This window comes from Suillus subaureus, assembly GCF_016647635.1.
Source record: "Suillus subaureus strain MN1 chromosome Unknown BJ212scaffold_77, whole genome shotgun sequence".
Taxonomy (NCBI): domain Eukaryota; kingdom Fungi; phylum Basidiomycota; class Agaricomycetes; order Boletales; family Suillaceae; genus Suillus; species Suillus subaureus.
The window spans coordinates 1-21,032 of NW_024538633.1; the positions used below are offsets into that span (position 1 = coordinate 1).

A 21,032-nucleotide genomic window follows, 5' to 3' on the forward strand; every position below is an offset into this window, starting at 1 on the left:
AACGATTTTGCATACTACTTCTACCACCTGCATACACTATGGAGATTCAAGCGCAAATTCCAGCTGTGCTGTGCACCATACACAATAACATTTGTATACATGATCCTAGCAAGGGTCATCCACTGTCATATCCACATATCCAGATCTCAGATCCGACCCTTATCTCAGATCCACATCTTATCTCTGATGCTATCCACATCTTATCCCCCTCCAACATCTCGTCATTCAATCTGTCCACTCAGTCCGGTCCAGTCCACAACTCATCCAAATCCACAACCAGTGCTCATCTCTTTTCAGTAACCCCCTAACTCTAGTATTTCAGTTATCTGTATATCTGTCCTGCTCCCTTATCCACTACCTATGTTTCATTTCATGTTCATGATTTGTGATCCATTTCTACTTACCAATAGACTATCCACATGCTTTATACATAGCCTCGGACTCTGCTGATTGATCATTCTGTTAGATTACCTATAGTATATAACCTCCTGTAACTTTCTGTAGTACCTCAGTTCGAATATCATCTTAGTTCTGCTCATTCCTGTCCTCCAGACCTGAGTACCTCTACTCTTGTCACCCTCCGAGACTTAGGATTGATTCCTATAGTCTATCCGTATCTGCCTCTGTCCCTGACAGTCCACTACCATTAGTTTCTAGTCTGGACTCGTCCAGATTAGCCATACGATACTTATCCCTCATCCAGAAGTCATCTGGATCCATTATGCTACTCGTCCGACCTTCCGGACATGCTAGTCTTGCCTTCCTGAAATAAGGGGCAATACTCGGGTAAGGGGCACAGCACACAAGCTGAGGCTAAAGCCCTTCAGATCCAGTTACCCTTTGAGTATGACCTTAACATCCACCCACTGATAATGAAGATGATGAAGACAGATTTTTGGAGGATGGTCTTGGCGCTGATGTGGCTGCAGAAGATGATGCTGCAGCTATTGAGGAGGATAATGAGAATGAATTCTGTCAAGGAGCTGCAATGCATGATCACATTGCAGCAGCAATGTGGACTCAGTATCAGTGTGTTGTACTGGAACGGGGTTTAGAAGGGCTTGATATCATGGACAGTGATGAAGACAAGGATGTGATGGACAGTGATGACAGCAAGGATGCTGCAAGTGATGTGTAGTTTTACTTAGTACTTAGTCTGCTCCATATCAACGAAGAAAGCACTTTGTTATTGGCCACAGGTAGTAGTACAAAGTATAGAGAAGTAGCAAGCGACACAACATGATTGAAAACAAACAACATAGATGACTCAGCCCATTATTTCAGCATCAGCATGCGCTGGACCAGCATCACCTGCATCAACTTCCTCACCAATCAGCTTCACCACAAATGCACGCCTCATATGCTTCTCCTGCATATTCACATAGAACTTCAGATAATGTTCATTGCCCTTTGAGCCAATTATAGTGATCAATGCAGCCTGCTGGCCCAGTGGTAGGTCAGAGTCTTCGCCTTCCAAGATTTTGACAGCTTGCATCACCAAGTCCTCACTACCTTGCACACCATCAGGCCCTCCTCTAACAAACCATTTGAAGATGTCGGTGAGCCAGTTGATGGTTCCTTGCATCCCCACCACAGCAGCTGCCAGCATGATCTTCACAGCCTTGGCAGGCACTGCTAATCTTTGTGACACAGCTGTTCTGGGACACCACTGGTGTCCTGTGGTTTCTTGGATGGGGGGGATGACACCAATGTGGTAGAAGGAGGTTGCATGGACAACATGTGCATGGAGCCGAATGATGTTGTCTCAATGTCCCCCATCACATCTGAATACAGGCGCTTGCTAGCATTAGAGCCAGCAGCAGGTAGACATAGCAGTGGAACACGCTGCAGTGGAGCTAGTGATGGAAGTAGTGATGACAGCAGCACTTGATGGGCCAGCAGCAGTGGCAGTTGGAACAGCAGCCTGTGGGGCAGCATCCGTGAGGTCAGTGTCAAGATTGGTGATGGAGGGAATAGGCACTACCTGGACAGAAAGCATCCTGTCCTCTAGTGCTTGCCCAATGGTATAATGGCCTGCATTTTTTCATAGTACTTCCATCCGTTGTTGCAGAATGAACGCATGGGTTGGTTTACCTAACAGGATGTAAGCTCTCAAATCAATATAAAAATGCGGGTAAATACCTTGACAGCAAGATATGATTTCCACACAGCATCAGCCGCAGATCCTTTGATCCCAGCTCCAGTCTCATTGTCCCAGTGGACCCCTGTCTGGTTGCGGTACTTCTCAATAGAATTGAAGGTGGCTTTGAGCTAGAGGACTCATTAGCTTAGATCAGAGCAGATCAAATCTGATGTACTAATGTCCACTTGCTTCAAACTGCTTTTGCTGTCTTCAGTGCACCTGACTGCTTGGCTTGAAGTGGCTCATGGGTGTTGATGAACACTGCAGCATTCTCAAGAACCTGTTGCTTGAAGTTGCCTCCCCCTTCAGCCTGTGAGCGATGCTCATATAGATAGTCGATAAGGGTAGCAATGTCGTCCTCATTCCAATGGACAGAGGGGGCCTTGGGCTGACAGGGAGCATTGACTTCAGGTTGGGCCATGAGAAGAGTAGTGTACTAGGCACAGATCGCAGTGATCGCGACAGCACCAGCAAAAAGCCTCTTGTGCTGCTCTAGGGTAAGATGAGGGTAGATATCCATTGATAATATGTACAGTAGGAGAGAGACAAAGTTCAAGCTCCGACATCTTAGGACGATGCCTAATGAACTTCGTGTAAACATCAACAAAGTAAATATTGGCCAACATTGAGTTTCCGAACTAGCTCTAATTAAGCTCAAATTAGAGCCTACGAGTGAACAGGCTAACTTCTACTAGCACCTTATATGAGGGTCATACTTGGTAGGCGCGCGTGTTTGGGAAGACATTATTCGATACGCTCCCGTACTCGCGCACAAGTTACACGACACATCGTCCTATGCATATGTGTTAACGTTGAACATTGATCTATAGGTGTTGTCAATGTATGTGTGGTAATTCATTGCTTCTGGATCCGACATCGCATGCGTCACATTGACATGCCAACAATAGGCGTGGGGTTAGGGTTAGTGACTTGATTCCGATCGTCCACCATGGCACCCTTCCTTGAAACAGTCAAGGTAAGCTCAAGGCGTACGTTTGTGATGATTCGCTTGATGAAAGCGTTTCATAGTCGTTTAAAGATGTGCCCATCAATGACGATGGTGTCAATACTGTCGCATTCCTCGAAGCTGGCGATGGTGTCGTCCGCATGCTTAGTGTGTATCGCCACGTCATTGCCTGCGTCGTTTGATTGATCGTATACAGAGGAACTCACTGGCCTTATGAGCACCGTTGGCTCGAAGGCGTTTTCGCCCGTCATCAACGACATCCAGGGTAACATCACGGTAAGTTTCTCCAGGCAAACGATCGTCGATCAAACTGCTCATCCCATCCAACTCTTCTACCAGAAAGTTCGTGAACGGTCAAATGCGGCTCCCTCACAGTCTGCGACTCTGGAGCTGCTAGTGACCAATGAAAATAACAACAAAGTGGGAAGCGCAACAGAGGGCCTCATGTGGCTGCTTCGCTCCCTGGCATTCACGGGCAAATCCCTTCAGCATGCACAGAACAACCCATCAGAAGATCTCAAAGTCGCCTTCACGAAGGGATATGATGTTACTCTCGGGCCTATCCATCGTGGCGCTGGATTCTTCAGCGTACAAGGAGCTATCATGAAAGCGGCAGGCTTGATGTTCAACGTTCGTCAAACATTGCTCTCGCGATTCATGGTTTTATTCTAACGTGATGCGTTGGTGTAGACTGCTATTGGATATTGCCCACCTCGTAAGAACTTCTACGAGAAGCTTGCAGCCAATCCGAATGGAGAGCCATGCTCGCAGGAGCTGCTTGACAAGCAGCTCAACGATTGGATCACTGGTCTTGATACCATCATCACGAGGATGGACAAGTTCTACACAAAGGGGAAGCATGGAGAGATATACAAGTCTGCATGAAGTTATAGATCATCACATCGGCAATAACCAGCGCATTGTGCATTGTACGGATAAATCATCAGCGGTGTACGTCATTGGACTCTTTTTGCAAATATACGGACTTGGAGATTTGCGTACTATTAATCCTCGAGATCACTGTCAGGAAATGTACCGTGCTTCGTTCACTTAGTGTCCTGCCGTCTCCCGAAACAAGTAACCCATGTAGATCAGAAATGCTTGTTAGCTCGGTGGATCGAGGATCAGTCCTATGAGGTACGTCCAAATCCATCATAAACCACAAAACCGACATGCTCAAAGCAACAAGCACGGCCTAACTGACAGTGATCACTTTCGTTCGTACCGCAGACCGCAGAGCAAACACGCGAAAACTATATCGTTCCCAGGAATGTGCCTCTGGGCAGTGGACTTCACGAGTTTGAGCCTGTCGATCGAAAAAACGATTGCTCTTGAATAGTACGACCGAACAGCCGCTCTTGTATAATACGCCTGCTGCGATTATTTGCTTCGCACTTGACTCTGCTAGGGCTGTTGATGGAAGCAGAGTAGAAGGTGTGTTTGCTCGATCAGTTTATTCTGATCGGTGTGCGGGATGCTGAGTAAGAGTGATCTAGAGAGAGAAGTGAGCTTGGAAGAGGTGAATATGTAGATTTGAAGCATATATGCGTGCTAATTGATCCAGGCAGTTAGCTGATTTGACAATGCGGTGCCGTCTTGTGCAATGTACATCGTGGCAAGGAGGATCGGTATTACATCGAGTGTTCAGCAAAGGCCGGGGATGGCATAACTTGACATATTTCCAGTGCAGCGAGTCGATCTCTCTTCCGCGGGCTCCTCATCGCTGTGGAATGGGTACGTGGCAACTACGCAATATTGTGCAAGATGATGGAACGGTTGTCCTTGTAGCTGCGATGTTCGAATAATCAAGAGCACTTCGTTGCTACGGTGGGGCGTAAATGACATGCCAGAAGTATCAATGTTTGATCTATGCACAAGGATATTTGTTACACTATTTGTAACTGAGTTGCGGGCTGGAAGACAAACCAAAACTCGGGGTATACATACGAAACTCTAATGTGCAGTCCTTGTCATCCCCATCCCAACCCCTTCCTCATTCCTGGTCCAATTCCCTTCCCCGGGCCTAGTCCGATCTCCTTCCCCGTATTGTCCTTCATCGCTCTAACACCCCAAAACGCAAACCGACATGTCGACCCATTCCCATGACCTGCTTTTCTGTACATCTGGTCGTAGCTGACGCTGAAGGAGAAGTAGCCTTCAAAAAGTTCCTTTTTCACAGCTTTGTTCGTCTTTCTGTCTGTGTTCGCTTTCGTCGAGGAATCTACCGCCACGCCGACACAATCAACTGTTGTTCCATCACCAGCATTCTCACACTCTCCTGCCTCTACCTCAGCCTCGCCCTCCCCAACCCACACGCGCTTCATCTTCCAAATCCCTTTTGCGTTCTTGACTCCACATTGAGGAGAGAGCCCTGCTTGTCCAATGATACCCGGCGACACAGGACTATGATCAGGAGCAAGGAAAGAGGCGAGTTCGCTCGAGGTGAAAGTGAGTTCTGCGCGATGTTTCAAATTGCTTATTAGCACATCAAAAGGGCGCTCCATCATTGGATCGAACACAGAAGCGCTTTCTGCTCTACCTGCGTCAGAGCTGAGGGAGAGGAAGCAGCGAGCGGTATAGTCGTGCTTGGATTGGTAAGCGAGGATTGTGTCGTAGACTGCGGCATAGTCGGGGGATGTGCTGCCTGGCGGAAGGTAGGCTTTGACAAGGAAGGGGAGGTACATGCCATAGAGGTCGAAATTACCTGAGAATATGGCGGGTGGATGGGTGTCCAATGCATGAAGGGATTTGGGGAGGGGTGGGGGGAGAATAGCTATCAGTGGCTTGTGCAGGACGAGTCAGCGAGTTGCTTCTTGGGAGCATGGAAGGCCGGCGGGCAGACATACCTTTTCCGGGGGCGGCGTTGGTGTCCGCACTGGCCGGACACGGGCGGTTTGACTGTTGGAGGTGGTTGGAGGTGGGGCTGATGGTCTCGAGCGTTTTTCAGGGCGCGATTTTGTAGGAACAGCGGAACCTGAAATCGCACGGGCGTTCATGAACGGAGTCCCGCGTGATGCTGAAGGTTGTCGATATGACTTTGTGAGACCGCCAGAGGAGGATGGCTGCAGGAACTCGGACGGAGAAGAGGGTTCGCTGCGTGAATGCGAAAATGATTTATGCTGCACCACTGGTACACGTAGCATGTTGGCGGTGCCGACAGATAATGGAATCATGGGTGTATGTGATATAGTGTGTGCATACGTTTCGGAGTGACTGGACGCGTCGTTGTGTCACGTGGTCAAGAAATCAACTTTGTGCCACGCTTCCAGGCATGTCCAGGCTCAGTCATGTGGTATCTGCCAGTTATCTGAAATGCGTACGCATGGACCTGTGAATTTGTCAATGCTGATATTGATATTCTCCAAAAAGCGATTAATATTGACCACATGAATGTGCTGTCCTCAACACGTGAGTTACTACTGTGATTGTCTCCTCGCACTTATCAAACCCTCAAGTGAAAACGGTCCGGATCACCTGCCCCACAGTATAAACTTCTTGGGAATACCAATCCCCACCATATTGCCATCGGCGGTCATCGTATCACCCATCTTTCGCGGTCTTTGTTTCCAGCATCATGGTGTCTTGAATTCCGTCGACCCACTCAGAAGCACTCCCATACCGGAATATTGCATATCCTATCATGATACAGAACTATTATCCAACTATCGATGCACCCCCCAAATTGCAATATCAACACTACATCCGACTTAGCAATTTTCACCGCTGCTTCAGACTTGCTCCACGAAAGCCATAAAACGCACGGCGAATTCTCGGTATCGGAGAAACCTCGGATATGTCACGTGTGGACTACACATTACTGGTGAACAGTATATATGAGTGCGGGGAGGCAGACAAGTCCTCCTCATTTCTACCTCTCATCCTGACCACACTCACAAACCTGTGAGAAGCTAGACTATCTGCGCGTCGTTCCAATCTAGATCTTACCTGGACTCGCAACCTATCATGCCGTGGTCAGATTTTGCAAATGCAGACGTGGATGATATCGTCGAGAAGCTCACTACGGATGAGGCTATCCTACTCACTGCTGGTGTTGGATTCTGGCACACACACGAGATTGCCCGCCTTGGGATACCCGCTGTAAAAGTCAGCGATGGCCCTAATGGTATGTCATTCACTGCGCGCTTGAAACGCGATAATATGTATGTATGCAGGTATCAGAGGTAACCACTTCTTCATGAGTACACCGGCGAAGTGCCTGCCTTCTGCCACCGCGCTTGGAGCTACTTGGGACACAGAATTGATCGAAGAAGTCGGGTTAAAGTTGCTCGCAGGCGAGGCCAAGCTTAGAGCCGCGCCTGTCATTCTTGCCCCGACATGTAACATCCAACGTGTATGTCTGCTCTTACTATCCTTTCATGTGCACCCGTTCATGACTAGCGAACCGACTGCAGAACCCTCTAGGCGGCCGTGTAAGTCCAATATCCAGAATGACAGCTCGAATCCCATCTAATTTTGCGCTCTATTGTTCAGGCCTTCGAGAGTTTCTCAGAGGACCCGCTCCTATCTGGTCTCATTGCGGCCGCGTACGTTAAAGGCGTTCAAAAAGGCGGCATTGGAACTTCAATCAAGCATTTCGTGTATGTCCATCACCATCATCCGAGTCCGATCTTGCATAAAACCTGCCCATGCTAATTCGTCACTAATACAGGTGCAATGACAAAGAAGACGATCGCATGGCATACGACTCGATCCTCAGCGAACGCGCGCTTCGCGAGATCTATCTCATGCCGTTTATGCTCGCCCAGAAATATGCTCAGCCGTGGTGTTTCATGACTTCGTACGTTCACATTTCAATTTAAATACGATATTTCTCCTGGAGTACAGGAGGGGGACTTCGACACGTTTTGGCTCATACTGATCTTCATAATTTAGGTACAACCGTGTCAATGGCACCCACGCCTCTGAGAATAAGCATCTCTTGCAAGACATCCTGCGCGGCGAGTGGGGCTTTGAGGGGCTCGTCATGTCCGATTGGTACGTCCCTCATTTACACGTATGGCCGAATAGTAACTCATGTTGCATACGGTGAATTAGGTTTGGTATCTACAGCATAGACTTGAGTATCAATGCTGGCCTCGACCTCGAGATGCCAGGTACCAACAAGTGGCGTATCCTTGATCTCATGAACAGGTCTATTGGCTCAAGGAAATTGACTGTGAGGACTATAAAGGAGCGTGCGCGCAAAGTTGTCGAGCTTGCCAAGCGCGTCGCTCAAGAAGCACCGGAAGTGCGTACATTCTGTTCCATCGATGCTCTTTATTGATGGTGGACACTCGTAGATCCTCGATGGAGATGGCCTCGAACGTACCGTCGAAAGCGCTGAAGATACAGCTCTCATGCGCAAAGTCGCAGGAGAATCCATCGTGTTGCTCAAGAACACTAACTCTCTCCTCCCTCTGAACCCAAACAAGATCAAAAAGATTGCTATTGTCGGTGGGAACGCAAAAGCTGTCGTGCTTTCTGGAGGAGGATCGGCTGCACTCAAGCCATCGTACTTTGTGTCCCCGTATGACGGTATTACCGCTGCACTTCCTAAAGGCGTGGAGGTGCTCTACAGCGAGGGCGCTAGCAGTACGTGGTTTTATCATTTACATGAGAAGAGCTGTATTTTAATGTTCATTCCGTTAGCTTACATGGAGATGCCCACACTCGACTACGAGCTCTTCACGCCCTCGGGCGAGCGGGGCTGGACTGGTACCTGGTACGCGCATCAAGACGACGAGAGCATGTCTGCAATCGACGCGCCCTACTCGACGCGTCTGGTTGACGAGACAAGGATATTCATCAGTACATCAGCGCCCAAGGGCATCACGAGACGTTGGACGATGAAACTCGAGGGTGAGCTGAAGCCCCGCGAACGCGATTGTTTATTCGAGTTCGGCTTGACTGTTGCCGGAAGGGCTAAGGTGCGCTACCATATCCACGTTACTATCCTTTCGCTGAATATTGACATTTGTAGCTTTTCGTCGATGATAAACTTGTCATTGACAACTGGACGCGCCAACGCCGTGGCCAATCCTTCTTCGGCAGCGGCTCCATGGAAGAAAAGGGCCGCGTGCCACTCAAAGCCGGCGTCAAACATCGGATCCTTGTCGAGTTCTGTAACGTTCGCGCACCAGCAGACGGTGATGAAGACGAGACGGTGATGGACAGCAACCCCGGTGTTCGTCTTGGCGGTGCAGAGGTGATCGACGAGGATGTGAAGATGGCCGAGGCTGTGGAGATCGCAAAGAAGGCTGATGTGGTTCTTGCTGTTGTCGGCCTGAATGCGGATTGGGAGACGGAAGGGTATGATCGGAAGACCCTGGCACTGCCTGGACGTACGGATGAGCTGATTAAGAAGGTGCTAGCTGTGAACCCTAACACTGTTGTTGTGACGCAATCCGTGAGTGCAATCGACATGTGGTTTTTGGCTCTAATTGACTTGGCCTCGTGTTTACGCTAGGGTTCATCCATAACGCTTCCGTGGGCGGACTCAGTTCCTGCTATCCTTCATTCGTGGTACTTGGGTAACGCGACGGGCGACGCGATTGCGGACGTTCTATTCGGAAAGAAAAACCCGTCGGGCAAGTTGTCCTTGACGTTCCCCAAGAAATTGGAAGATATTTCTGCCCACGGACACTTCCACTCTGAGAATGGTGTTGTTCGTTACGGCGAGGATTTGTTTGTTGTGAGTCCGGCTCATTCATAAATGTTATCTTGCGCTCAAGTCCTTTGGTAGGGTTACAAACACTTCCAGCATAGAGGCATCAAACCACAGTTCTCGTTCGGGTGAGCAGCTCAGTCTCAAGTAGACAGAAGACAGGGGATTAATTGATTTCGCATCGACAGTCACGGTCTCTCCTACACGACCTTCTCTTACTCGGACTTGAAACTCTCCGAGGCAGCTGTCTCGAACGGTGAATTCAGCCTGAATGCCACAGTCACTGTCACAAACACTGGCAAGCTCGCGGGCTCCGAAGTCGTGCAGTTGTACGTTTCAATGCCCGCTACGTCTGATGTGACGCACCCGCCATTGCTCCTTCGCGCCTTCCGCAAAGCCAAAAACCTCCAACCGGGGCAGAGCGAGAAGGTGACATTGACACTGGACAAGTATGCTGTGTCTTTCTGGGAGGAGAGGATCGAGAGGTGGGTGGTCGAGAAGGGCGTGTATGGTGTCAAGGTGGGCAGCAGCTCTGATGAACTGCCACTGGTTGGCAGCTTTGTACTCAAGAAAGGGTTCGAGTGGAACGGCCTGTAAGCTTGTAGCAATACAGATGTATTTTTGTAAAATCACCGCCAACGCAGTATGTTTGTTTGCATGCCACTGATGCCAGGGATGTTCATGCGAAGCAGGAAAAGTGTCCCAAGAGCAAACTGTGATTCCAACACCAAGCTAGCAGACTTCGAGGACTTTCAATTTAGCTTCCACCAATATTAATGTACATCCTCTGCAATTGTGCTTGTAGCCGTAGTGGATCTCGCTCGCAGCTTGGTTTGAAAGAACATTAATATTGGGAATATTGATTATTGATGTCACCAACGTCACTAATAAACAGGCCATTTTATGTAAAGATTTACATACCGAAGTGCTGCAGAGCAGAGAACGTCGAAAATGATTTAGTTATCAACGTGTCCTTCGTCAATGACGACCAGACTCCACCCAGTCCTCGACCATCATATTTACATCAGCCACCTCCTGCTGTCGGCTCAGTCGCAAGACTGCACTTTCGGTCAGTGCTCGCTTCCGTTTACCAGCAGAGAAAAGAGTCTCGAAGCGCAGCTCTTTTCTCTGCTTGGTTGCCCAAGTCTTGGCTGCATGCTTCGCACCCTCAAAAAGTGCCCATGTTTTGCACAAGAGTTGTAGCTGGGACAAGAGCTCGTTTCTTTTATCAGTGCTCTCCTCAGATTGATAGTAGACACGTGCAATTTCTGTGAGATCTTGACCTACACACTTGGGACCTGCATTTATGACGACATAAGGTGGTGCTATATGACATTCAAGGTCGGGGAGAGTATGAAAAGGGGGACTGTATAGTTGATATGGCCCACCACCCACGCGGATGATTGGGTGTCGATCGTCGCTACCGGAAATAGGGATGATCTTGTATCTAGTTTTGGTGTTGAGTTTCCACTGCGCGAGTGTTTGCATGAGAATTTTAAGACCTTTTTAACATAAATGTACCTGAAACGAGAAATTCTCGATGTTATCTAACATATTGTTTGTCCTCCAGGTAATTGCTGACGCTACATAACGATGAACTTGCTCTAGAGTCCCGGGGTCCGGCAGTAAGATCCAATGATTTTCACCGAAGGCAAGGTGCCAGTCTGACCGGACTGCAGGCTCAAAAGATTTCTTTGGCTATCAGTGTGAAAAGTCAAAAAATCTAAGCCAAGGAAATATTCATAGACGCTGACTAGGACAAAGTTGAGTTCGTTGCGAATGAATGCGTCTGAATCGTCGCTCACCTGATCTTGCGTACTCGCCCGTTAGACTATATTGGCTATATCCATATTATGGTCAGAATGCGTTAAGATGCACTGCGGAAGTGCCCATCATAATTTTCCATGTGAAATCTATTAAATGCCTCTCGAATGTCTGGTGGAAGGTTTGCCGTTGGACCTGAGCCCAAGGGAGGTGGACACAGTGACATACTGTCGGACGTCGTGACTAGATATACTTGTCATAGTGTACTCTGGCAAAACTGCCACCGATAATAAAACTGATCTTGTGAAGGCCTGTACCAAACAGTCTCCCACGACTGCGTGAGCAAGTTCTCATCCATCACCGCATTTGTAAACAATACTTTTGTTCTCCTGTTGCGAGTGATAGGCAGCATTCATTGCACACGCAGTATTGTGCAGACATGGACAATTTTGACAAGGTAGAATGAACAAAGAACTCACGAGAGACACCAAAAAAAACATGGAACTTCTCAAGTTCGACGTTGGTTACCTTCTCGTCCCGCCCTCGTGACAAATGTTTTCCTCCTTTATCGGCAGCAATACCCAACACATGTGGCAGCAAGTCATATTCCACCGCCATCTCAGGTGGACCATGATGATCAGTAATTTCTCGATCAATCTCCGCAGTCTCGTCGACTTTTCAAGTGGCTTTCTACCAGACAGTGGGGTCTCTGCGTTGTGAGGATTACTGTTGAAGTTCTCGTTCTCATTTGGCTTTGAAGGGATGCGGCCGACTTCCGACCGTGTACAGGGCGATAATGAGTGTGGAGGAAAGAGATGAACGAATCACCTAAAGGTCGTGACCAGGCAACAATGTGCAAGTGATCTTTCTTGGGCATGATGGGGAATGCTTCGAATAATGATGACATACTAGGACATAAAATCAGTACTCATCATATTATCCTCCAGGCTGTCGTCGATAGGTTTCAAAGAGGAATATCCTTGGTACATCATAGAACACACATCCCTTCTTGATTTTGATCGCATGTCTCAGCCCATCGACAGTGTTCACGCATGAAATCCTGACAGTGAAAATGTGACTGCGGTCACCGCCTCTGATCCCGTAGTTGAGGTTGAATTCCATGTTGGGCTGGGATGCTGGCCGTCCGACGAGGATGATCATATCAACGGTCAACAGATGCGCGTACGACTCACCTCCAGGAGGACATTGCACCATCAGGTGTGCAGGGGTCGCCATGACGCGTAACTATTGAATATTAAGGGTTCTTCCGGTTCCCCGTCGTTCTTCCACATACCCACTATGACAGGCCTTGTGATATCTCGAGTTATGCCAACGATGTCATTCTCTGTCATTGCGGGGTCGTCGGAGGTGAACTCAAAGAGGTTGTGACATGGGTGCTCGATCAGTCAATCAGATTCCAAAAGCTAGACCTCACTAGACGTAGGACATTAGGCCGCTTCAGGCTGCGATCTTTTGACTGAATGCCAACATCCATAGTTCTTTGTCGACGACGAACTTGTCATGGATAAACTGACCCTTCCTTAGAGTCACTAATGGTCTCCATCCATTTGTTGCTCATCTGTGAGAATTTACGTTATTGACGGGCGTTGAGAGTATTGAGTGACTTGGATGCCTACAGATTCGGCGCACTTCTTGAATAATAATAAGAAGGCTTTGGACTCTGGTCCACCGAATCCAGGGAGCATTACTCTTCTGTGTTGTTTGTGATCATCACCTTCAAAAATTAACTACAGATCATTCCATGTTTTGATTTGGTGGCTGAAGACGTACCCTCCGCCCAGAGAATTCCCTTTCCACAGACCAACTGGGCGAGGATACGGCGATCAGGCGGTCTGGTAAACCGATAAACTGACTTTGCAAATATGTATTGCAGGGCGGCCGGGTCGGAAATCATCAATTGATCTTCCTATGAGTCAGTGGAGGATCAGAAAACGTATACCGCAAGTCTGGATTTCATTACATACGCCAAAAGAGCCCTTAAAGCGAACGATATTCCCATACTGAGCTTGCCACTTGAGGTCAGCTTCCGCTGCCTGACCTTGGTAGAGTTCTTTCAGATTCCCTGGTGGTCATATCAGCAGCGGAGGGATCCAGTAAGAGATGATAGACATACCCATGATAAACGATGCAGACTCCGGGCCAGGAACGTCTGCCAAAGAGATATGAGAGTATCGACGGTACACTCCATAGACAATCGCTAGAGCTGCAAAACCAGCAGTGATAAAAACAGGGATCCATAGTTACAAGAGATACGATTTCAAAAAGCTTGTGAAGGCAGCTTTATCAATGTCTCTCGCATGGACTAGATGTCGCTTAAAGTATGATACGTATTCCTCAACTACCGCGCGTGCCAGCGGTGTTGAGGAATAGCATCATAGATTAAGCGTCATCTGCATCGGAAGGAACAGGTCCAGAAGTTGCCTATTCCTGATCTCTTTACAAGCTGATTATTGCGTGAATTCGGTGCCGATAATACGACTTGGGCAGCAAAGACAAAGATCAGATCTATATGAAGCGTTGGCTCTTGGGTATGTCATAGTAGGGCTTTACACCAAAGATTCATCATTCTGTAGGCGGTAAGTCAGCTCCAAATCTTGGGAACTGCTTACACACAGTCGGCGTATTTTGATGACTCCCATGTTCTGATTGCAGCCACAATGATTCGACAGTCATCCTCTCATCGTGACAGAACGACACACAAATGACATAGTACTCACTCGTGTCTCTGCAAAACTAGCTCACGAGCGGTCCTCCGGGAGCGCTTCGCCGAGATTTGATGATGACTGGTGGTCATCCACTGACTCGGACACTGAGGGTTATCAGGATACATCACGAACCATTAATTATTCGGCCCATGGCACCTGTGACTCCCACGTAACCCTTGTAATTAGAGGTGGATGTTGGTTGCCTGGGCGCCTCTAAGTACAGGTAGATACAGTGATGTAGCGCTCGGACGGATAATTGCTGGGTACTTACTTTTCATACTTCATTTCCTTACTATCAAAGTAAATCAAGGTGGATAAGTGGGATCAGAAAGAAAATTAAATTAAGAATATAAAGTAGTACAAACATGACCATAATCGAGAGTCTAGGATGTGATTTCAAAAGCATGATGGTTGGTGTATTTATTGACACAGAATTTGCAAAAATAATCCATAGGTCTGGTAGTGGTAAGTTGAGCCTCTGACGAGGTAGACACTTGTGTGCAGTTCCAGTTTATTTCTCGGACTCTGTATAAGTGACAGTTTGGTGATGGCTTGTAAATTGGAGGAATAAAATGGCAGAATAAAATAAGAATTGAGTGGGGCTACTGCCACTACCCGAGTCACGTATGTAGAGCTACAGAACGATACATAGGCATGCTACATTTTCCAGATTTTGAAATACTAGGCGCGCATCAACACCCCTAGTCTTGGTTGACCCCTCCACCGTGGGAATTATTTGGTAGCGTATATCTCATAGCAAAAAGGCAGCTCCGTCGCCATACATTATGAGAAAGTGTACTACACTACCTCAGTCCTAAGACGGGTCCAGGAACTCACAGTCGTTTTCTGATCTTTTCTGATGTACCAAATTCCAACATTTTGTGCTTTCAGCCGATCATCGTGCATCATGACGGACTCGGCTGTCCGCTACATGCAATCTGCCTATCGCAGTGAATGTACATCCCATCGCGCCGGATAATCACGTCGCTCAAAGCCCAACCATGACATTATTTGAATTGGCGTTCTAAATCATCTGATATGGTCCGTTGCTATCATCGACTATGGTGTCCTGATTCCTCCGATACTTATCATCAGTAGGAGCGCGTCCGCCATCACAACCAATTGTACTTTGAAATGCAATCAATCAGAAAAGATTGACAGGGTAGGCTGCTGCGGAATTTAACTAATTAGGTTTCGAGAACCCAAGTTACACAGGAAGCACACGGCACTGGAAGAATCGTTTTTTCGCCATCAATTCCAGGACCCTCATCGTGATCACTGATCCCCGAATTGGTGGTTCTTTGTACCATATACAACGTCCCCGTATTCGTGCTACTGCGGCCGAATCGTGTACGGCAGCCTGCAGGGACGTCGTGATTGTATCACCGAGCAGCCCCCGCTGAGATCATCAATGATTCAAAATATACATAGACAATTTATCCCGTTTCTGATTCACTAACAGTTTTCTGGCACTGCACATGCGGTCCGAGGCCATCTATCATCGCATCGGATTTATGATTCCTATGAATTCTATCACACAAGAATCTACGCAAAGAAGCCCGTCTCAGATCTCACCGTCAGTCCGTTGTGAATGCCTTCCCCCTGAAGTCAGAGATTAAAACACGTGCATTCTTGTCAATCAGGTGTGTATGTGGTTTTTGGGCGATTAATTCGGTGAGTGCAATAATCATTTGTAGTATTGGATCGCACTGATTTCGTCTGGGTGACCCAAGCAGCTTTCATGTGTGGTCTGAGTCTGATTGGACTGCCTCTTCTATGTTGGTATGTATCAAGAGCCTCTTGAACGAGTGTAGAAGCTCCGGAGCACAAGAGCTGTCAGAAATCATGTACCGTTCCGAAAGCCAATCGTGTACTAGCGATTACTGAGCCAATGCTCCTTGCAGACTTTTCCCCCTCAACAAGATGTCCGTACCACAACAGACTTGCACATCCAGTCCTCGTAAGACAACAGTTATCTATACAACCATTGACTGATAGGGATTCTACATGGGCAATTCCGCCAGCTTGGCCCCCCAGCGGACGCTTTTCGCCGGTTTGCCAAGAGTGTGTCGATCAAGACGAGTCCAATGCTGCCAGATGCTTGATTTCTCATGTCATGTATTATCTGAGATTGCCGCACGCCTCTTGAATCCTAAATTATTCTAGTGGCGGTAGCGTACAGCCTTGTATTTTTACAACAGCATATATCCTTGTCTGTATCTATCGGAAGTTTTCCAGAAGAAAGAAGTATGTGCTGACCTATTTTTGACGGCGTAGCTCTGGGTGAAAGAGCTTGTCAATCTTCAAGTGCTTATCTTCGGAGGCCTGATCGACCACGGACGGTGCCTCATTCGACAATGTGCCTTTGGGAATACAATGATCTTCATCTATTGTAAGTATCAACCAACAATTCATGACGCTGAAACGGATCATCATGCATCGGGCTTTATGCAGCCTAAACCGTATCGCACAACAAAAGAGGCACCAACAGAAATTCTATATCTTTCATTTCTCCGGGTAAATCACAAACCTGTGATTGGACGCTACACTAAATAGTTCGCACTAGCCGAGCAGCGTATGTAGTCCAAAAACGAGATGCAGGAAAACAGCGTATTAAGGGCGGGCAACACCCAAAAATATAAGTCAGGGTTCAAAACCAGTGCATTTCCCTGCATTCTCATCACAAAAAAAAATATTGACATAGGTAATAAACAGAAAAGAGCGACGACAGAGCGGAAAGAATACGCACACACAAGTCACATAAGTACGCAACAAGGCAAATAGAGCAAATTTCTATGGTGAGGCTTATCACTCATTTGCAACCTGTTTATGAGCACGTGAGCGAAGAAGAATACGGGTTATGGGAATACGTACTCTGAGTACACGGTTGTGTTGACCGTAATCTTCGTCGTCAGCGTAACTCTGACGCTGGCTCGGAGGGCCATCATCGCGGTCATCTTCTCCCTCGACTTCGCCCACAGGACTGTGAGACTGAACAGGGGGTGGCGACGGGGAAGTCTCGTGAGGATTGGGAAAGCCAGGACTCAGTAGAGGTTGAGATGGTGCATTAACAAAACCAGTGTATGCATCTGCGAACTGGGTATCATTGCGCTGGGGTGACTGATATACAGGCTGAAGGGGCATGGGGTAGTTCTCGCTCGACGAGTGACCCTGCGAATGCCCCTGGGAACGCATACTTCCATGTGTCTGTTGGGTATACTGCGAAGGCCGGCGGTTAATATATGCTCCATTGTTCGCGGCGGTCATAGCGGCAACTCCGGTGCCTGCCAGACCAGCGCCTTCGAGCAATTCTACACCACGAGGTCTGTATCGTCCACTAAGGGTATGATCCGGTGTTTCCTGGGGTTGTGAGCCAGGACCAGCGAAAGCATGGTATGGAGTCCTGCGACTCGGCTCGCGAGCGAGATTGCCTGCACCAACACCAGCGATGCCTGGTGCACGCTGAGTTTCACTGTCTTGCCTGCTCCGAGCCCTTCCCACGTTAGCGGTAGCGAGAGATACTGCCCCAGCTGCATATGGATCATACTGTGTCATCTCACTCATGCCATATGTGTCAGTAGGAAGACCCATCGGAGCCTGGCCGAAAGTTCCATGAGTGGTATCAGAATAAGGATATCCGGCGCCGCCACCGCCGCCACCCGAATTGCCATTGTATGTGTAATCATCGAATGGCGAACGCGAAGAGGCAGCCGCCTCTGCAGCCGCTTCCGCAACGTCCCTGTCGAACTTCTGAGCACGACGACGCCGAATGGCGTTCGTTACAAGTGCAATGAAAATCGCAATAACAATGAGACCAACGACGGTGAAGACACCGGCAACAGCCCCAGTATTGGAGAAGAACCTATCACGATGGCGGTGATGTGAATTTCGTGAGTGTGTTTTTATGATCGAACTCACGAGTTGGATGAAGTGGCAGTATCATTACTAGAGGATTGAGTGGGGCTTGCAGTCACATAGGCATAACTGGTAACTACGACACCGTCACTGGTTGATGTGTAAGGTGAAGCAGTAAGGCTGGGTGTTGTCGATGTTGTTGCAGCTGTGGTAGGAGTAGTAGTAGTAGTCGAGGTAGAGCTACTGGTCTGGGTGGATGAAGTGCTTGACACAGTCGAACTAGTTGACTGGGTCGTGGACGAGCCCGAGGTCGTACTACTAGTAGTGGCCGGTGTGGTTGACGAAGAAGTAGAAGTAGAAGGAGTACTGGTGGGTGTAGTTGTCGAAGTAGGAGTCGACGATGTAGTAGGCGGCGTAGTTGGCGGCGCCGTCGAGACACCGCTGCGCTAGAGTTCCAGCGAACCGGATCTAAGCTGATAAATGGAAAAACTCACCCAAGGGTCGGTGTGATGGGTGGTGTTATTGTCACTGCAAAAGTGTTGTCTGATGAAGTGTATAAATCCCAAGCGCAATCATGGACTTACGAGGATTGGACATTATCTAAACCTAAATGAGTGGATCTTTTGAAAAGATTAGAACTTCAATAATTCAGGAGTCAAAGTGTCGACCTGCTGTCTGAACCAGCAAGATCAAGCGGAGAACGTTGTGGTCAACGAACAACACGATTCGTGTGCATGAGAAGTTTTACTTGTGTAGTTTGAGAGCAGTTAATCAAGCTACCACGCCTTTGTTGTTCAAATCCTTATGTAAGCAGGCACGGCGTTAGATGGGAAGATGGCACGTAGCACGAGGCCAGATGGAGCCTGCCCGGCTCGTGGAGCACTGACCCCACGGCGAACATGCACAATCAGACTATCAATACCACCCTTAATCCCACTTTCGCTTTTTCTGTCGAGGTTCCTCCTCCTGCTCGCCGCCGTCTGAACTCCCATCCTCTTCCACCGGTATACTCTTTAAGCCTTTCATCTTCCGCGTTTGGAGCTTGTTGAGATCTTGCTTCGCGATATGCAGCCGTCCCCTCAAGTCGCCCATTTCGTCCACTTCCATGTTTTTCTTCTTCTTTCCAAGACCCTTCTCCAGGTCTTGCTTCTTCAATTTTGGTCGTCTCATAGCAGCCTTCCACATCTCTGGATCAGCGGCTTGATGGCGTCTCAGTGATAGGTCAAGGAAAGGGCCCATTTCCGTCAATTCAACTCGTGGTACACGCGTTCCCGACGGAAGTAGTTTCACGGTGTATGTCCGTATATGGATTTTGGGTAGATTTTGGATGTCCTCTTCCTGGGAGTCGCCTAGAATAGGATTTACTGTTTGTAGCGAGGGAGCAGGCCCGACGCTAACGCTGATAACATGCTCCAATCCTGGCAAACATATCGAATCGATGACTTCTCCATTGAAGAGATCCATGAGCAAGGATTTTACTTGAACAAATCGTGGATGGGTATCGAATAGTTCTGATGCGAAGTGCATCATGGGCTTATGTCCTGGTGTTGATTTTGGTGTCTACCGCGCGTCAAAATTTTACATTATACGGCCAAGGGACAAAAACTCACTTTAAACTCTGCCATGCTAACGAACTTGTCTACTCCAAGTTCGCACATATCTAGTAGTCTCGAGTCGAATGTACGCGCGATGATAAGACCTGCAGGTCTCTTTTTCGTAGACTGGCCCACGAGGAACATGGACGCATCATTTTTGCCCGCCCAAAATTCAAGGGACGAAGCGTCCTCAAAGGGGTGAATGGTGTTTTTCTTCGAGAACGATATTGTGTCTGGTCGTTTGAGTGCCATCTAGTTGATGATTAGTCTCCAACCTCAAGGACTTTCGAAAGATACCTACCAGCTCTTTCATCACACCGTTCACAATCTCCCCTGTATGAGTTCCCTTTACAAATATCGCTGTTCGAACATCTTCGACCTCCTTGGCTTCACGAGCCTCCAAAGCCCGTTTTGACCTAGCATTGCGTGGTTTCCTACAATACACCCTCAGCAAGCGGACAACCCTTTGAAATCACAAGGACTTACACAGTTCTCAACATACTCTCAAGGACCGATCTGCCAAAAAAATCACTTGACGTTCAAGTCAGCCAAAATATTAATGGAATTTTCCAGCTGCAATCACCTTCCATTCTAGGAAAAACACAAGACGTTGTTGTGCCATATTTATATTTTATTCAAATCCGTCCCGCGAATGTCGCGCTCGAGCTGAATACGGCAGGTCCGTACTCCATGCAATGTGCCTTTTCATAATAACAAGTGTTCCTCGAGTGGTCGTACGTCCTGATCAATAACATACGTAGAGACTTCACGGAAAAAGTATTACTGAAAAGCGTTCACAGGCGCATATCATATATCAAGTGGCGTCCACCGATGACTTGCCGTCTTTCTCACAACAGAGAAAGACGCCGATGTGTCTCCAAATCTGTGGTCAGCGATGACTACAAGCGTATAGATGACTGACTAAATATTGTACTAAGTCTTTTGGTTTGCTGGGAAAGATCATCCGTGATTGGCATGTCTCCAAGTGCAGTACATCCTATTGATCAACAATCTGCCAATCAACCGAGTACACATCAATGCAGAGGAAATAAACCGATTGGACGGCCCGATGACACAATATTCAAGGGGGATTTGCAACTCACCGAGATGTTTGATTGTGGCGACTATCCAGTCCATTCAGAGCCTTAGCAAGCCTGAGCGTTATGGCGGTTTCAAAGGGGTGTATTTACTTTGGGATATACGACAAAAGATTAGGAAAACGAGGCACTACCGTAGCAGTACATACAACCTCAACGAAACCCCACCAAAAGGTATAAACAACACTACACGGACACCTGAGATTAAGAAGAAAATGGTA

The 21,032-nt window shown here is 47.9% G+C and overlaps 9 protein-coding genes across 9 annotated transcripts; 2 read left to right on the forward strand and 7 right to left on the reverse strand.

Annotated features, from left to right (window-relative positions):
• Positions 1–1,267: 1,267 nt before the first annotated feature.
• Positions 1,268–1,938, reverse strand: BJ212DRAFT_1304789 (uncharacterized protein; the record flags this gene model as incomplete). Its single annotated transcript, XM_041333676.1, has 2 exons — positions 1,268–1,632; positions 1,668–1,938. 2 exons carry the CDS (start codon positions 1,936–1,938, stop codon positions 1,268–1,270), a joined length of 636 nt encoding a protein of 211 aa, XP_041186296.1.
• Positions 1,939–2,112: 174 nt separating this feature from the next.
• BJ212DRAFT_1285711 (uncharacterized protein) lies at positions 2,113–2,564 on the reverse strand (the record flags this gene model as incomplete). Its single annotated transcript, XM_041331903.1, has 2 exons — positions 2,113–2,271; positions 2,340–2,564. The coding sequence occupies 2 exons, from the start codon at positions 2,562–2,564 to the stop codon at positions 2,113–2,115; spliced, it is 384 nt and encodes a 127-aa protein (XP_041186297.1).
• Positions 2,565–3,092: 528 nt separating this feature from the next.
• Positions 3,093–3,995, forward strand: BJ212DRAFT_1449980 (glycolipid transfer protein domain-containing protein; the record flags this gene model as incomplete). The annotated part of the gene is made up of 5 exons (XM_041338782.1): positions 3,093–3,119; positions 3,173–3,257; positions 3,307–3,386; positions 3,450–3,698; positions 3,801–3,995. The coding sequence occupies 5 exons, from the start codon at positions 3,093–3,095 to the stop codon at positions 3,993–3,995; spliced, it is 636 nt and encodes a 211-aa protein (XP_041186298.1).
• A 1,085-nt stretch (positions 3,996–5,080) lies between these two features.
• BJ212DRAFT_1487307 (uncharacterized protein) lies at positions 5,081–6,283 on the reverse strand (the record flags this gene model as incomplete). Its single annotated transcript, XM_041341263.1, has 2 exons — positions 5,081–5,893; positions 5,957–6,283. 2 exons carry the CDS (start codon positions 6,281–6,283, stop codon positions 5,081–5,083), a joined length of 1,140 nt encoding a protein of 379 aa, XP_041186299.1.
• A 790-nt stretch (positions 6,284–7,073) lies between these two features.
• Positions 7,074–10,371, forward strand: BJ212DRAFT_1285697 (glycoside hydrolase family 3 protein; the record flags this gene model as incomplete). The annotated part of the gene is made up of 13 exons (XM_041331901.1): positions 7,074–7,233; positions 7,283–7,461; positions 7,523–7,540; positions 7,602–7,708; positions 7,780–7,908; positions 8,004–8,105; positions 8,166–8,358; positions 8,411–8,702; positions 8,760–9,037; positions 9,091–9,516; positions 9,577–9,801; positions 9,853–9,902; positions 9,963–10,371. 13 exons carry the CDS (start codon positions 7,074–7,076, stop codon positions 10,369–10,371), a joined length of 2,568 nt encoding a protein of 855 aa, XP_041186300.1.
• A 381-nt stretch (positions 10,372–10,752) lies between these two features.
• On the reverse strand, positions 10,753–11,262 carry BJ212DRAFT_1487309 (uncharacterized protein; the record flags this gene model as incomplete). The annotated part of the gene is made up of 1 exon (XM_041341264.1): positions 10,753–11,262. The coding sequence occupies one exon, from the start codon at positions 11,260–11,262 to the stop codon at positions 10,753–10,755; it is 510 nt and encodes a 169-aa protein (XP_041186301.1).
• A 2,020-nt stretch (positions 11,263–13,282) lies between these two features.
• BJ212DRAFT_1285710 (uncharacterized protein) lies at positions 13,283–13,790 on the reverse strand (the record flags this gene model as incomplete). The annotated part of the gene is made up of 3 exons (XM_041331902.1): positions 13,283–13,465; positions 13,524–13,621; positions 13,673–13,790. Coding segments are annotated over 3 exons (399 nt in total), but the record flags the coding sequence as incomplete, so codon positions are not given.
• Positions 13,791–17,072: 3,282 nt separating this feature from the next.
• On the reverse strand, positions 17,073–18,716 carry BJ212DRAFT_1487311 (uncharacterized protein; the record flags this gene model as incomplete). The annotated part of the gene is made up of 5 exons (XM_041341265.1): positions 17,073–17,087; positions 17,139–18,126; positions 18,183–18,560; positions 18,614–18,647; positions 18,704–18,716. The coding sequence occupies 5 exons, from the start codon at positions 18,714–18,716 to the stop codon at positions 17,073–17,075; spliced, it is 1,428 nt and encodes a 475-aa protein (XP_041186303.1).
• A 330-nt stretch (positions 18,717–19,046) lies between these two features.
• BJ212DRAFT_1487312 (Brix-domain-containing protein) lies at positions 19,047–20,214 on the reverse strand (the record flags this gene model as incomplete). Its single annotated transcript, XM_041341266.1, has 4 exons — positions 19,047–19,679; positions 19,730–19,966; positions 20,016–20,148; positions 20,201–20,214. The coding sequence occupies 4 exons, from the start codon at positions 20,212–20,214 to the stop codon at positions 19,047–19,049; spliced, it is 1,017 nt and encodes a 338-aa protein (XP_041186304.1).
• Between the last annotated feature and the right edge of the window lie 818 nt (positions 20,215–21,032).